We start from the raw sequence: 16298 nt of genomic DNA on the forward strand, positions 1-16298 counted from the left end.
AGAATCTCCAATAACTGGATATTGTTACAAGATAATGGATAGGTCATTTAAAACTGAGGTATGTAGGAATTTAATGCTGCAGAAGGTGATGAATCTTTGGAATTTTCTGTCCTCTACTCCTGCTCCTATTTTTTTTGTGCTCTTGATTGAAGCTTCTAATTTAAATATCAAGAAATTCACTATATGTTGTGTTTACATCATTAATGTGATAATCACCATGACCTCTGACCACATGACCTTAGCATGCATATATACAAACATGTCACTCAACTGGCCCCTCTTTGAAGAATGCGTGTAAGCACTTCTCACAAATGCACAGTGTGATTAAAGATTCACTTTGTTGAGTGGCTTGCTTAGATGTTGTAATCTCCTATATTGATTTGTTTTGACTGTTCCTTGGTACTGAGGAACCTGTTACCTATCTTGACACACCTATCCGTTCACTGATTTTGTATCAACATGAGGAATAGATTCACACATGTCAAACAGCTAGGTCATTGGCATAACTTCAATGGTTTTGGTTTGTCTCTTGCAATGATCATTTCAAGGAAGGGTTTTTTTTGCATTTGGAAGGCTGCATCCAGGGGGATCTCAGTACTCCAATTCTTGCCGTTTGTGGCAGACTTAAAAGAAGTTTGTGAAGGATATTGGCTTTATGGTCAACAATGAGAAAAGCGTTTGACTGCAAAATCTGATTAATTGGGCAGAAAAGTGGCAAGGGAAATTCAATCTGGTAAATGCATGGTAATGCATGAAGGGACTTGGACCACGGTAGGGGAATGCGCAATATGAGGAACAGATGGGCTTTTCAATGTGTGTTCACTAATCCTTAAAAGGTGGCAAAAGCAGGCCAACAATGTAGTTAACAAGACTTATGGGACGCTGTCCTTTATAAGCCAAAGCAAAGGAAATAAGTGCTTGGAAGTTAAGCTAGAATAATAAGACAAGTCAGGAGACAGTGTACTTTAATGCTTCTCTAATCAGAATTTGCTTTTTTGTCACTGACATAGGTGGTGAAATGTATTGTTTTGTGGCAGCAGTACAGTGCAGGTATAACAAATCACTAAATTACAATAATAAAAAAAATAAATTGTGCAAAAGAGGTTTGAGAATCACATCAAGTTCAGGTCACAATATGAATGGAGAGATGCAATTGCACAAAAGAGGATGCAGAGGAGATTAATGATATGGCAAATATATTTTTTTTAGCCTGGGGATTTCTTCTTTGAAGCAATGTCCTTGTATCTTTACCTGAAAAACAAGTTCAGAGCTGCAGATCTATTTTAGGAACAAGATTGGAAAAATCTTTATGCACTGTAAATTGAACACTTGGTCAAGACCCAAGGGCATATGATGCAAAATCTTTACGAGTTAACTGACAGAAACAATTTTGTCAATTCTAACTGAAAATTTGGACTAATGGTCTGTGCACACAGTTGTTGTGTGCATAACAACTTGACATTTGTCTTGTTTAAGACATACTAGTGAATTTTCAAGCTATTAATGATAATGAACCAATCTTGCTGACATCAAATGATGCTGCAAATCACAAGATCTGAGATCAGAACAAGACAAAAATATTCAGAAGCAGAGCTATCTTTCTGTTTCACATGAATGGCTTTTATTGACCCTTTCACACTTCCATTACAGATAGTCATTAATGCAATAAGAACAACAAATTGCATTATACATCACATTTAATGACACTGAAACATACCAGTTCTGTTATGGAAACAGTTCTTATAATGGGAATAGTAACTCAGAGGCCACTAGAAATTACATACAGGAATTTAAATGCCACAGCAACACCTAAGGGACTTGAATTTAATTAATTAAATTTAAAAAAGACTATCTTTGAATTTAATTTAAAAAAACACACTCAGCTGAAATAAACCCATGACACCCTCCACACTAAAATCTAGAATGTTTGATAAAATAATGGGATGTTGTCTCAGAGGCGCATCAAGAAAAAACTTTGATGATTTTGCTAAACCATAGGACCATACATTTCAACTAATTCCTGGGCACAATCTCAGATATGACCTATCGCACTGACAGTACAAACCCAAAAGACTGTGCCAAAAGTGGTAAGAATTGAAAAACAACACAGACATACCACATGATCCAAGGTCATATGGGCAAGGCAACTTACAGATGATGATCTTTTCACATTACTCCATGGAAACCTCATTTAGCACACAATCATAAAGCAGTACAGTATGATATACAGGCCCTTTGGCCCAATCAGTACATGGTAACCATGGCGCTCAACCAGCTAGTTTCAATTTCCTGTGTTTGGCCTATATCCCTCTAAGTCCTGCCCCTCCGTTGTCCTATCCAAGTGTTTTTTAAACAATATGATCATACCAGCCTCAACCACTTCCTCCGGCAGATCATTCCATATACTCACCACCCCTGCATGAAAAGGTTGACCCTCAGGGTCCTTTTAAATCTTTCCCCTCTCACCTGGTTCAGGAATCCCCTACCTTGGGGGGATGGCTTTTAACATCACTTTATCTATGGCTCTCATAATTTTAAACATTTCTATAAGGTCACCCTTATCCTCCTACATTTCAAGGAATAAATACCTAGCCTGGCCAATCTCTCCTATAACTCAGGCCCTCTAGTCCTGGAAACATTTTTATGAATCTTCTCTGCACTCCTTTCATTTTAACCACATCTTTCTTATAATACAGTGACCAAAACTGTACATAATTTTCCAAGTGGGGCTTCACCAAAAACTTATACAACTACAGTATAATATCCCAACTCCTATACTCAATGCCATGCCTGATGAAGTCTAGGGCGCTAAATGCCCTTTTCACCACTATCTGTGAACATGCTTTTAATGAACTATGTTCTTGTACTCCAAGGTCCATTACACTGCCTAGTGCCCATTTATAGTACAAGTTTGATGCTGGTTTGGCTTTCTGAAATGCTCCACTTCAAATTTATTTGCATTGAAATCTATATACTACTCCTTGGCCCACTTTCCAAACTGATCAAGATCCACCTGTAATCTATTCTACAGTAACCTCCTTCATGATCAACAACACCTCTACATCTTGCCTCATTCATAAACTTATCAATCATACCTGGTGCACTCGCATCCATATCACTTACAAAAGCAAATATCAAAGGTCCTAATATCGATCCTTATAGCACATCATCTGTCACTGGCCTCCATTCCGAGAAACAGCCTTCAACCTCCACACTTTGCTTCCGACTTCTGAGCCAGTTCTGAATCCACCTAACTAATTCTCCCTGGATTCCATGGGAGATAATCTCCCAGATCAGCCTACCATGTGGGACCTTGTCAAACACCTCGCTAAAGTCCAAATAGACAACATCCACATCCCTATAATCACCATCTTTTTGATATCTTTTTCACAAAACTCTAAAAGAATCGTCAAGCACAGCTTCCCACACACAAAAGCCATGCTGACTCCTCCTCATCAGACTCAGTTTATCCAAGTATTGCTAGATCCTGTGCCTCACAATTCCCTCCAGTAACTTCCTTACTACTGATGTCAGGCTAACCAGCCTTTAGTTTCCTGGCTTCTACATGCTACCCTTTTTAAACAATGGAACAACATTAACCACCCTCCAGTCTTTGGGAACTTTGCAAGTGGCTAACTGGCTTCCGCAAGATCCTCCACAATTTTCTCTCCAGCTTCTCACAAAGACCAAAGGTGCATTCCTTAATCTATAATAACCTTGTAAGGGGTAAGGCTGTAAACACCTCCTGCTGGCAATATGAATGTCCTACAAAACATCTCTACTTGTTTTCCTTACATCTTGAGCAACCATGAATTTCTCCTGAGTAATCAAGAGAAACATTCATTAACAATCGCACCCATCTCTTGTGGCTGAAGACATAGATGGTCCTGCTGATCTCCAAAAGTGCCTACTCAATCACTAGCTGCATTTTTATTCTAAAATAGTAAGAGAACCTCTTAGGATTCTCCTTAATCTTCCCTACCCGATCCATCTCATAATCTCATTTTGCCTCCTTCCCTCTTCAGACTCAGATCGAGATTCATTTATTTATCATGTATACATCAAAACATTAGGTTGTGTTAACAACCAACACAACCTAAGGATGTGCTGGGGAAGCCCGCGTGTTGCCACAAATTCGGGTGGTAACATAGCATGCCCACTATATTCACAGACAACACAAGCAGCAGCAGCAACAACAACAACATCAATAAAATAGCAGTCTCCTCCCTCCCACCTAACCACCCATGCACAGAGAGAGATAGTCCCTCAACCCCAGGACAGGCCGTTTCAGGCCTTCAACCTCCAGGACTCAGACTCACAGACATTGGGCCTTTGAATTCCCCAGTGGACTTACAGACTCGCAACTTCAGAACACTGGCCACCGAGTCTCGACTTCCGCTCAACATTTGGGCTTCGATCTTCAGTGTCAACTTGTTGATGATGGCGAGTGAGGATCCTGAACTCCAGGCCTTGAACTCAGGACTCTCAGATGACGGGGACCACAAACTCCGGTTTCGCTGACTCGCGCACTTGTGTGGTGACTGGCCCTTGTGCCTCCTGCCAGCATGGAGCTCCAATCCTAGAACCTACCATTAACTTGTTGATCTGGGTGTCTACACATTCCACAGCATGGGCTGGGTAGTGGTGTCAGGTAATGACAGAGGCGGTGACGATTGTATCAGTATTAATCAATCATGATGCAGAGACATAGTGGTTCTGTCTCAGTCCTGCTCCCCTGACCCGAAATATCTGATGGTCAAGTGTCATCCTCTTCTTATTAGTACCATCAAGGAAGAGGCACAGGAGCCTGAAGAACCCACACTCAATGTCTTAGGTACAATTTCTTCTCCTCTGCCACTGGATTTATGAACTGTCCATGAACCCAGTTTCACTATTTTGCTCTCTTATTACACCATTGCTTTTATTTAACATATTGTATTATAGCAATCTTTACTGTATTGCACTGTACTGCTGCTGCAAAACAATGAATTTCACAATATATACTGTATCAGTGATAATAATCCTGATTTTGATTCTGATTCTGTATCCAGGAATACTGAACTGCCAGTCCTGCCCTTCTCTCAGCCATGTTTCTGTTATGACATCCCAGTCCTCACAGCCAATTCATGCTGCCTTACTTGTTAAACCTTGAGTAGCTAAAATTGGATTTCTTTCCCTCCTTTTACTCTGCCGCCTGCTCCAGCTGGCCTTATCTCATGACTCCCAACCCCTGCTAATCTAGTTTAAATCTTATTGTGTCCAACTAGTAAATTTCTTTGCAAGGCAATTGGTCCCTCTCTGGTTCAAGTGCAGACCATTCAGTGTAAGCATTAAAAGTAGTAATAACCAAGAATGTTCTCTTGCTGGGTCACTTGAATGTCTATCACCAAGAAAGACATCACACAAAGGTTGTCGGAGACCAAGTTTATCTTTCATTGAACACACTCTGCTTCACTCTGCATTGATCCGGTATGGACTTAAGTGAGATAAACAGCTCCAGCAGCCCAAAACAGTGCATCCTTCAAGTGTACCTTTGCCACATAGCTAGGAGACCCAGCATAACTTATAATATGTAACTGAACCTGCCAGAAGCAGCATCAGGTATATCAGAAAAGGTGCCAACCTGATGAACATCGAAATCAGAGTTAAGTGCAAATGATACAACAGAAGCCAGGTACTAGGTTTAGAATCAGAATCAGAAGCAGAATCAGGTTGATTATCACTGACATATGTCATGAAATTTGTAGTTTTGGCAGCAGTACAGTGCAAAGACATAAACATTATTGCAAGTTACAAAGCAATAAACACATTGATAAACTGCGCAGAAGAGGAATAGTGAGGAGATATTCATGGGTTGATGGCAGAGGGGGAGAACCTGTTCCTAAAACATTGAGTGTGGGCTTTCAGCCTCCTGCACCTCCATCCTGATGGTAGCGATGAAAAAAGCCAAGTCTCGGATGGTGGCATGAACTAAGCATCCAGTCAACTAATCAGATAAGACTATAACACCATAAGCAACAGAATTAGGCCATCCACCCTATCAAGTCTTCTCCGCCATTCCATCATGGCTGGCTTATTATCCCTTTCAACCCCATTCTCCCCGTACCCTTTGACTCCCTTACTAAACAAGAACCCATCAACCTCTGTTTGAAATATACCCAATGACTTGAGCTCCACAGCCGTCTGTGACAATGAATTCCACAGATACAGCACTCTCCAACTAAAGAAATTCCTCCTCATCTCTGTTCAGAAGAAATGTCCTATTCTGAAGCTGTGCCCTCTGGTCCTAAGCTCTCCCACTATAGGAAACATCATCTCCACAGGTCCATTCTATTAAGGGCTTTCAGCATTAAATAGATTTCAATGAGATCTCCCCTCTTTCTACTAAGCTCCAGCAGGTACAGGCCCAGAGCCAGCAAATGCTCCTCATTAGTTAACCCTTTTATTCCTGGGATTATTCTTGCAAACCTCCTCTGTACTCTCTCCAATGCCAACACACCCTTTTTTAGATAGGGGGACCCAATACTTTTCACAATACTCCAAGTGCAGTCCGACCAATGGCTTGTAAAGCCTCAGCATTACATTCTTGCTTTTATATTCTACTCCTCTCAAACTGAATGCCAACATTGCATTTGCCTTCCTTACCACTGACTCAACCTGCAAACTAATCTGCAGGGAATCCTGCGCAAGGATTCCCAAGGCCCTGTACACATCTGATTTCTGAATTTTCTCTCCATTTAGAAAAAAGTCTACACCTTTATCTCTTCTCCCAAAGTGTATGACCGTACACTTCCCTACTCTGTATTCCATCTGCCATTTCTCTGTTCATTCTCCTAATCTAAGTCCTTCTTCAGAATTCATGCTTCCTTAACACAATTCAGAATTCTATAGAGCTTCCATATCCATGTGAATTGTGATTTACATTAACAGGAGAAGCTGAAGTGGTAGCATTGTGTAACATAGCAGTCAGTGTAATGTTTTACAGTGCGCCAGCTGTAAGATTGGGGTTCAATTCCCACCTCTGTTGATAAGGAGTTTGCAAGTTCTCTCTGTGACTGTGTGGGTTCTCTCCATGTGTTCTGGTTTCCTTCTACATTTCAAAGATGTATAGTTAGGGTTAGTGATGTGTTGGCACGCTAAGTTGACATTAGAAGAGTGATGACACTTGTGGGTTGCCCAGCACGATCCTTGCTGGTTTGATTTTATGAAAAAGGCTCATTTCACGTACCTTTCAATGTACATATAACACATATAACTAGTCTTTATAAAAAATATTGTATCCCCATTCTCAATTATGGGGGAACCTAGCATCCATGTAAAAATCAATTATTGGCATCATTTGCAATGATCATTAACCTTCTGTTGAACACCACAAAAGCCAGCTCTCAGTTAAGTTGATCCCAGACTTCATTTGTGAAACTCTACCACAAGTAGTAATTGAGGCAAATGGTAAGCATATATTAAACAGTAAAGTACGAGTGAGTAAGGAATAGAAAGATATAATGATACAGGTTGATAGAACAGCCCAAAGAGGTAGTTATGGAGAATGATTGCTGGCACATGCCATTTGGGCCAAATAATTTGCTTCTGTGCCAGAAGCTCAAAACATCCCAAAATGATTATCCGACAGACCTTTCTTTTCCCCCTGCAATGTCCTGCAGATGAACTAGTTCCAAGCTTCCATAAATCTATTTGAAGCACAAGGCTTTTTAGTAAACTGGATGATGACAACACTTTCCAAAATCCTGGAACTAAATTACTAATTAAACAAAATAACTTACAGAGGTGAGAGGGTCAGAGGGCAAAGGGCAAGAGAAAATGTTTCTCACTCCCTAAAACAAGAAGGCCCCATCTACATAGAAAAGCTTTCTGAAGACTTCTTTAACAGTCTTGCAATATTTAGTTACATGCTACAACCTTAATGGAGTACACACACCCAATATTGAAAACTAAATGAGCTGTATAAGATGCAAACTCAAATTAAAAAAAAAATATATTTTCCATCATTCATCATCTGTACTATATTTACAAATTTTTACCAATTCATTTAAGGGGTTTTTCCTCAAAAGAAACTAAGAACTGAATTATTTTGAGTCCTTGTTAAAAAAAGAATTTAATAATACAATATTACAAAGTACAAAAAGCATGCATACGTATATTGATAAAACACCTTTCATCATCTTCTTGTAGAACACAGAACAAAAGAGGACAGGGACAGGCCTAATAAATCCATTCACTTCTGCCTCCATAATGTCCATCTTTGCACTGCGGGAGGAAACCCATGTAGTCACGGGAGAATGTACAAACTCCATACAGAAAGCAGCGGGTAACTTTGTTCCTGTAGTCAGGGAAAATACAACCAAGAAACAGGGGGCAGGCACTATACCTTATATATATTTGAAATATATACCTTATATACCTATATACCTTATATATATATTTGAAATGATTAGGGCACATGCAGAATCATATGGATTTCCATGGAGAGCTCTGTAAACTACCAAATATTTTGAATGTTCATAAAGTAAATGAAGTCCCATTCAATCAGGAATTGCATTTGTTAGACCCTACTAAACCAAAGGATCATTGCATTACTAAAATAGTTGCTTAAAACCAAGCAGAACTCAGTAAAATATGTAAGACTTTCACTGGAATTGCTCAAAATCTGCCTCTTGTTTCCATTCAAAATCATATTACCAGCAATCTTTCCTGTTGCTAGTTCCCTCACAGCTCTCTTATGCAAGTTTCTAGATTGGCTGTGAAAATAAAAATAAAAAATTCTGAAAAAGAAATCAAATCCAACCTCAAGCTGCCAAGGCCCACCCATTTCCAGATTTTACAGAGGTTGTATGAGAGAAGAGAGCCAACTCAGTAGATATGCTTAAGTGTATAAGATGATGAGGGGCATTGATCGTATGGATAGCCAGAGGCTTTTTCCTAGGGCTGAAATGGCTAACACAAGGGGGCATAGTTTTAAGGCGCGAGGGGATGTCAGGGTTAAGTTTTTCACACGGAGTGGTGGGTGTGTGGAATGCACTGCTGGTGGTGGTGGTGGAAGCGGATACAATAGGGTCTTTTAAGAGCCTCTTAAATAGGTACACGGAGTTTAAAAAATAGAGGGCTATGTGCTAGGGAAATTCTAGGAGTTTCTAGAGTAGGTTACATGTTTGGCACAACATTGTGGGCCGAAGGGCCTGTAATGTGTTGTAGATTTACTAGATTTCTATACATAGATTTACATAGAAATTTATATAAATTTATATAAATGTATATAAATTTACATAGATTTCTATGTTCTATGCTGATAATTTACATATACTAGTCTCATTCTGGTAGATGGATTTTCTACACTGCAGTTTTAGTGAGAATGTGCATGATTTTACAGTACTAATACTCGGTCAAAGGGAGTTTTCCCAGATAATCTTTCCTTTTTGACTGGGATTAGACAACTGATTGTGCTTTAGATCCAACAACACCTATTCATTCCCACCATCAGGATTAAGGTTAGATTAAGGAATGGTAATAAAATGGTAAGATTAAGGAATAGGAAGTGCTGGGTGCGACCATTGAGGTTAGGAATCAAACTCACACCCTCGTACTACTAGCAAACAGCTCCACAACAGAGCGGCAGCCAAACCTGTTAATCCAGATGTGTCAAATAATGTATTCAGTGCAAACTTAAACTCCATAATATGTAAGGAAATTCAAATTTCCAGTTTTTTTGACCAAATTTCTCGCTCTAATCATGAACCCCATCCTTGTCAAGATTAGAAACTTCATTTCCAAAAATTTATGAATTTATATTGCTGCTAAAGCATTTATAATTTAATATATTTATTTATTATTGCGATACAATGCAGAATAGACTCTTCAAGCCACAGCAACCCCAAATTAACTTTAGCCTAATCATGGGACAATTTACAATGACCAATTACAGTAACCTACTAACCAGTATGTCTTTGGTTAAAAACTCCTTATTACCAGGAGTAGGAGTTAAAAATAAGAATCTGTTGGAGGAATCCAGCAGGTTGAGCAGTACATGTGGGAGTGAATGGAATTGTTGAAAGAACAGCAGATCCATGCATTCCTCTTTTCCAAGAGATGCTGGTCGATCTGCTCGTTCTTCCAACTGATTGCTTTTTGATCCAGATTTCAGTACCGTCTCTCACAGTTACAGTAACAGTTATTACCCTTCAACCATCAGGCTCCTGAACCAAAGTGGACAACTTCACTCACCTCAACTCTGAACTAATTCCACAACCTATGGACTCACTTCCAAGGGCTCTACAACTCATGTTCTCAATATTATTTATTTACTATTCGCTTTTCCTTTTTGTATTTGCACAGATTAATTGGGAAGATAGATCAAAGATTCCCCACTCAAAAAGTTCTGCTTTGAAAGGAGATAAATCGGCAGCAATAGCTTTAAAAAAAGGAGATCAGGGATTTGAATGTCATTGGTAAGGCTGGCATTAAAGGTCCATGCTTAACTGTTTGTTTAAAAGAAAGAACGGCATTGGTCAAATTGTCTAAAAAGTATTTCCTCTGTCCTTCAAAGATATCAGTGAACAAAATGAATTTTACACAAATACATTTATGGTTACTGTTACATGCTGTTATTTTGTAACAAGTTATTCAATTACTCGGATTTCAATTTCAATTTCTTATCTGCCATAGGGGAATTTAAACTTATGTATTTTGGTCAATGGTCCTGATCTCCGACTTGTCTACAGAATTGTCTATGCTATGGTAAATGGTACCAAAATCTCAGACTGCAAGTCAATATCAATTTGGCTCTGATTCGTTGAACTGAAGAAAGGCAGCTGCAGTAGTACTGATTGAACTGTTTGGCAGAAACACTGTAGGTTGGCAGTTGTTAAAATAGGCAAAGTGCTTGCCAAAGTCCCACACTGAAGTAGTCATTTTGCATTACAAAGCAATATTGAAATCACATGATTAAAGGTCTTTCTTAATACAAGTAGATCAGGGTTTCAACCAGATCAGTTTTCCATCATGCCATCAAACCCATGTTGCAAAATTCACTCAGTCGTAGCGGTGTGCTATACGCAGCGCTAAAATAACGACACGGAGTCGGTAAACTGCAGTCAAAGATAAAGTTTATTCGAACTTCACAGCCTTGCTTTAAAACCTCCCTCCCCCACGCGGATGCTTCGAGAGGCACGTACTGACACCCTCTCAGGCTTTCTCCCTTTGTTGCGGACCTAGCCTTTGTGCCTGCACCCTGGCTAATTGTAAGCCGGTTCGAGTGTGCTAGTAAGTGGGTCACCACACAGTAATATTTAGTGAAGAAAGCAGAAAGAGGATCAAAGACTGTTTAAAGTAATATTTTACTTTCCTTTGGTGTACAGAGAAGAAAAGCTTATTCAGGCCCCAAATATAAAGATTAGGTGCTCTCCACCTCACTTCCACTTGGTGGATTACTGCCGCCTCTCACTCTACTTCAGGAAGGGAACCAAACAGCAGGGGGTAGGCAAGACCCCACAGTTAAACCCGCCATTGTCGCACTTTGCACCTTCTCTTCAGGTTTAAAGAATGCAACAATAAACAGCTCATGTGTCCACTGAGTGCTCATGTCTGTGGCATTAAGTGTCATGCAAGTTGGCCTGGGCAACGACAGGAAATCATTTTTGTAAAACTGTGGGACAGGAAAGATACAAGACAGCAAATTTTATGGGGAAGAGAAGAGTGTGAGAGGCTAACCTTAACCAAATTACAGGTGCATAAAAGGTACACAGTTCCACCAGACAGTTCATAAAGCTGCCAATTTTCTGGCATGATTTAAATTAATTTCCATTGCCTTAGCTCTTATTCAACTGTTTTTGTAATATTTATGAAAATTTTTGGGTTGAAGAATGTTTATTCCAGCATGCATTTAAATAATGTAAAAATTTTGGGAAGCTCTTTAATTTGAAGTTACTCAAAAGTGAGATGTGTGAGGTATCTGCTGTAAGGGCATGGATTTCTTTTTCCTTTTAGGGATTTGGCGCAGTGATAACATTTTTATGATAAATTCTCTGACCATTGTGGGTAAATCATCTGGGAGCTTTGCTGTCACAAACTGCAGACTGGTCAGATGTAATAGGATATTATTTATTCAACCAAAGACCTTCCTTTGCTCATGTTAGAATTTCAACAATACCCAATATGACAAAAAATAAAAAAATTGGTTTGGGTATTCAAAAATACCCAATCCAAACACTGAATGAACCAGGTGGCTTGTAGTCTGCTGAGGGCTATATCTGTGGCATTCAAGACCAGTGACCCAGAACTATACAAGAAGTCTGAAAAAACAATTAGAGATGGAATTGGATGCACGTCAATTCTGGCAGGGCTTGCAGGCCATTACTTTTGTCAAAGTGAAACCTGACATCATGAATGGAAGTGATGATCCATTCCCAGATGAGTTCAATACCTCTTATGCTACTGTACTGTGTCCTGGGAGAAAGTCAACTTTAAACATGACCATTAAACTCCTAGTAGATTTAGATGGGTTTTGATACATTTTGTCCTTGTGTTTCACTGGCCTAGAAGACATTGAAGGACAGCATCTGCTGCAAATGTGTTTCTTGTATCAGCAGTTTCTTACATTGTGCCTCACATCACAGTTCCAACTAGCTGTGTTTGGCCACTTGGCAACCTGCTGACAGATGACCTCTGAGCTATTGGAAACTGCAATGACATGGTTCTCCTCAACCATGGTGGAATCATGTTTCCAGGTGATAAAACACTGACGTTTTTGAGTGACAGTTTTGTAGAGTCATATCAAGGTCTTATTCCTGTTAGGCCAGGAGCTATTTGCAAATGTCTGCAGCGTCAGGGCCTGAAGTCCACAAATGAGCAAGTCTCCAGATGGCTATGGATCAAAAGGTGTGACCCGTGGACCATTGCTGCTGAGACAAAAGCTGGGGCCTGATCAACCCTGGCTGGGTCACCTGGGTGAAGGTATCTGATGTTGAAAAACCTGAAACACCTGATGACCCCAGGTTACATCACTGTTGATGTGTCCCAGCACATTCTAGGATGCATCTCGGCATCAACATCTCATTTCCAATTTGTTGTGTTCACTTGTCTATAACGACTGATAAGGGCCAGAGCCAGGAAAGAGAATAAAACGGGAATATGAAATAAACCTTTATTCAGTACAACACATAACTACAAAAATCTCAAAACTCAACAGTACATTCCAAAGCATGACTATTGAAATGGCCAATCAATGTAAGTCAGCCTGGGATAATTTGTCAGTTGACCAATAGGTGTTAGTTGTTTCAGCTCACCCCAAGGAGGAATAGCTTCTTCCTATCCATCACCTGATTTCTGATTGGTCCATAAACCAATAACGATTACCTGGTTAATCCCTTTCTTGCACTAATTATTTTGTTACTTATAGTAATTCTATGTCTTTGCACTGTACTGCTACCACAAAACCACAAATTTCATGTATTTCAAGTCATTCTGATGTGCTAAAGGCCAAGGAAGTGGGCTATGATTTAATATCTCCTGCAGGATAGCATAACAATTGGTAAATGGAAGAAATGTATAATTTTAAACTACCAGAAGTGTAACAATACTTAACTTAATGCTAAATGGTGCATTTATCTGAACTTGCACTTCATAGACATTATCAATGTTTTAAAATTCCACTAGCCCATTTTTTTTGGAATTCCTCAAAATTCCTTCAACTTACTCCTTCACTTTAAGTCTGTCTTCTACAATTAACTTTATTTGCTTATTCAAAACTTTCTCTTGGTTCAGTGTCTGCTTTGAACCGGCACTCTGGCAAGTCAGTTTGGTGAGTCACCTCACGAAGGTGCTATACAATTAAAATGATTCTTTATTAACTAAAGACAAACTTCAGAACTAATAACTGGGTATGTTAAGCAACTACTCAAGATGTCATTATCTTAAGGTTGGGTGCTAAACTGTACTTACAAACAAACTGCACATCCATGTATCTGTTACTAGATTCTTTGGCATTCTGAGAAGCTGTATTGTGAATAGAGTAAGGTGACAGAGTTTCTATTTCCTTCTGCTGCTTAGCAACCTACAAAAGGCAAAAGGACCCAACCGCTTATCCTTAAAGAATTGATTTTATGCCCTGTTTTTTCCCGAGCGTCTTTCTGTATAGTTTCCCTGCTCTGTCATTCATGATGAAGCATAATGCACTGGAAGAATGAATGGCTGAGAGAGCTCTCACTGCAGTGAGGTAAGCATCTTCATGTAGAGACTAAAAGGATAACATTTTGTACATCACACATAATTTCTTGAAGAGAATACTCACGGGGCAGAGAAAACTTCAGATTCTGTTGCAACATGCAAGTTATTTGCCGAGAGAGCACAGTGGAAGCCATCTTAAGTTTCTGAAGGTTAGACTCTCTGCTGACAGCTCTGCACAGAAGAAAATAAGCATCAATTTTAATAGGCAGTCCTTATGTAATCAGGCATTACATGAGTGATGTTTTATGGTCATTGGTAGTAAAGTTAAACTGCTATTTTTACCACACAGCTTTGTGACCCAAACAAATATGCACAAAGTTACACTGAAAACTTCCCTTGCATAGTTCATACAGCTGAATCCATTACAATAATACACTGACGCAGTACCAAGTTCAAAGTTTGTATAAACTGTACAACCTTGATACTTTTCTGAGATTTGTCTAGATTAGATAATATCCTGCAATGTCATAATGAGGTAGGTTGTGATGTTTCATTCCACATTACAAAACAAAACAGATCAATGACATCCAGTGGAAGAGTCAATCAGCCTGCTGCCATGTTTTCTCTTGGACAATAAAATTGGATGGAGAATTACACAGAAATTTTCACTTCAACAATGTCTCCTTGAAACAATATGGAAAATCATATTGCTTCACCTAATTTCTAATTTCAAAAAATTAAGTTTTATTGAAAAGAGACGATAAAACAAATACAAATACTTCTCTGAAGAAACAGGAAAACAGAAAACCTTAATCTACAGAGGAAAATAAAGAGGAAGAATTGTTTAATGGGATCCTACTTCCCATATTACTTCTAAGCTCAGTGCCCTGTTCTTGAAATCCTATTAAATTCAAGTGGTTCACTAAATTTTTAAAATACTATTATGTGAAATTTTGAAGAAAGAAGTGCATCAAAAGTAGGTTGAGGAATTACCCGGTAATAAAATCCAAAGGCGCAGAAAATCTGCCAGTCGACCGCCAAATTCAAAGAGTTCCAGAAAATAGGAATTTTCGGTACTTCTAAATCCCAGGCTTACCACAGATTTGGAGCAATTCAGGAATCCATCACACGAATGCCATTGAACCTGTGAGGTTTCTTTATGTAACCGTTTAACTATCAGACAACAATTTCCAAAAGTATATTGCTCAAACAAATCTGTTAGAGATATTTTTAATCAACCAAGCCAAAACTGAGCGAGAAGTATGAAAGGATTATTGTTAAAGGTGCTGAGAAAAGAGTTGCTTGGCAATGGATACATCGCTCATGGAATGCAGTTGCTCATAAAAATTCAGGCACAGTGAAAATCACAATTTCTGATCAGAAGTAATAGAACATTATCCACAACATAAAAATCATTGTTACTGTTTGTTTTCGCATTCTTCAATGAGAGTCAACTCATTTAAATGATAATCTAGCTTTCTTTATATCCTAATTACCATTGTTGCTTTCTTTAATGTTATAAAAGTAATATTATACATGTTATAAAATATATTGCTTCTCGACACTGTAAAAGGTAGAAGAGACAACAGGAAATAATCTGCATTATTGTTTAGCTGACTTAAATCTGCTGCGATGTCCTAGCTTTCACAAATTTGTCCTATACAGCTATTCAGGATATCAATCAGGCCATTGTACTGATTTCAGGCAGTAACAGCTCAAGCTTTAACTCAAAACTCCAGCAGTCTTGAAAGGTAAATGAAGCAACTGTACCAAATTTACAGTTTTGATAGATCTCCATTTCAAATTCATGTGACTTTCATTTTAATATTAATTAAATTCCAATTTATTGAATTTAATTTAAATGTTTACAGTAATTCTTTGACTTGTGCACACAGGGTTATAATTTATGAGCTACGTCTTTGATTTACAGTGCCTTTTAAAAGTACTCACACCCCTTCAACCCCTTGTTCACATAAATGAGCATTATAACCAGGGATTTTGATCAATTTAACTGAGGTTTTATTTGTGAATCATCTGCTCTTTTTTTCCCCCACAGTAGAGCCCCCAAAATATGGAAAATTGTAAAGCATGAAGAACTAAAAAGTCAAAAATTGAGATGTCAG

At 38.8% G+C, this 16298-nt stretch overlaps 1 protein-coding gene across 2 annotated transcripts in view; it reads right to left on the bottom strand.

The window, feature by feature from the left end:
* Positions 1-16298, bottom strand: part of abat (4-aminobutyrate aminotransferase) — a 181179-nt gene that overhangs the window by 110014 nt on the left and 54867 nt on the right. For both annotated transcript variants that reach the window (XM_073060574.1, XM_073060573.1), the window contains exon 2: positions 14300-14406. In XM_073060574.1, coding sequence (XP_072916675.1) covers positions 14300-14369 — 70 coding nt within the window. In that variant the 5' untranslated portion in view covers positions 14370-14406. The remainder of the gene's footprint in view (positions 1-14299; positions 14407-16298) is intronic.

The sequence above is a fragment of the Hemitrygon akajei genome, chromosome 11 (assembly GCF_048418815.1).
Source record: "Hemitrygon akajei chromosome 11, sHemAka1.3, whole genome shotgun sequence".
Classification (NCBI taxonomy): Eukaryota; Metazoa; Chordata; class Chondrichthyes; order Myliobatiformes; family Dasyatidae; genus Hemitrygon; species Hemitrygon akajei.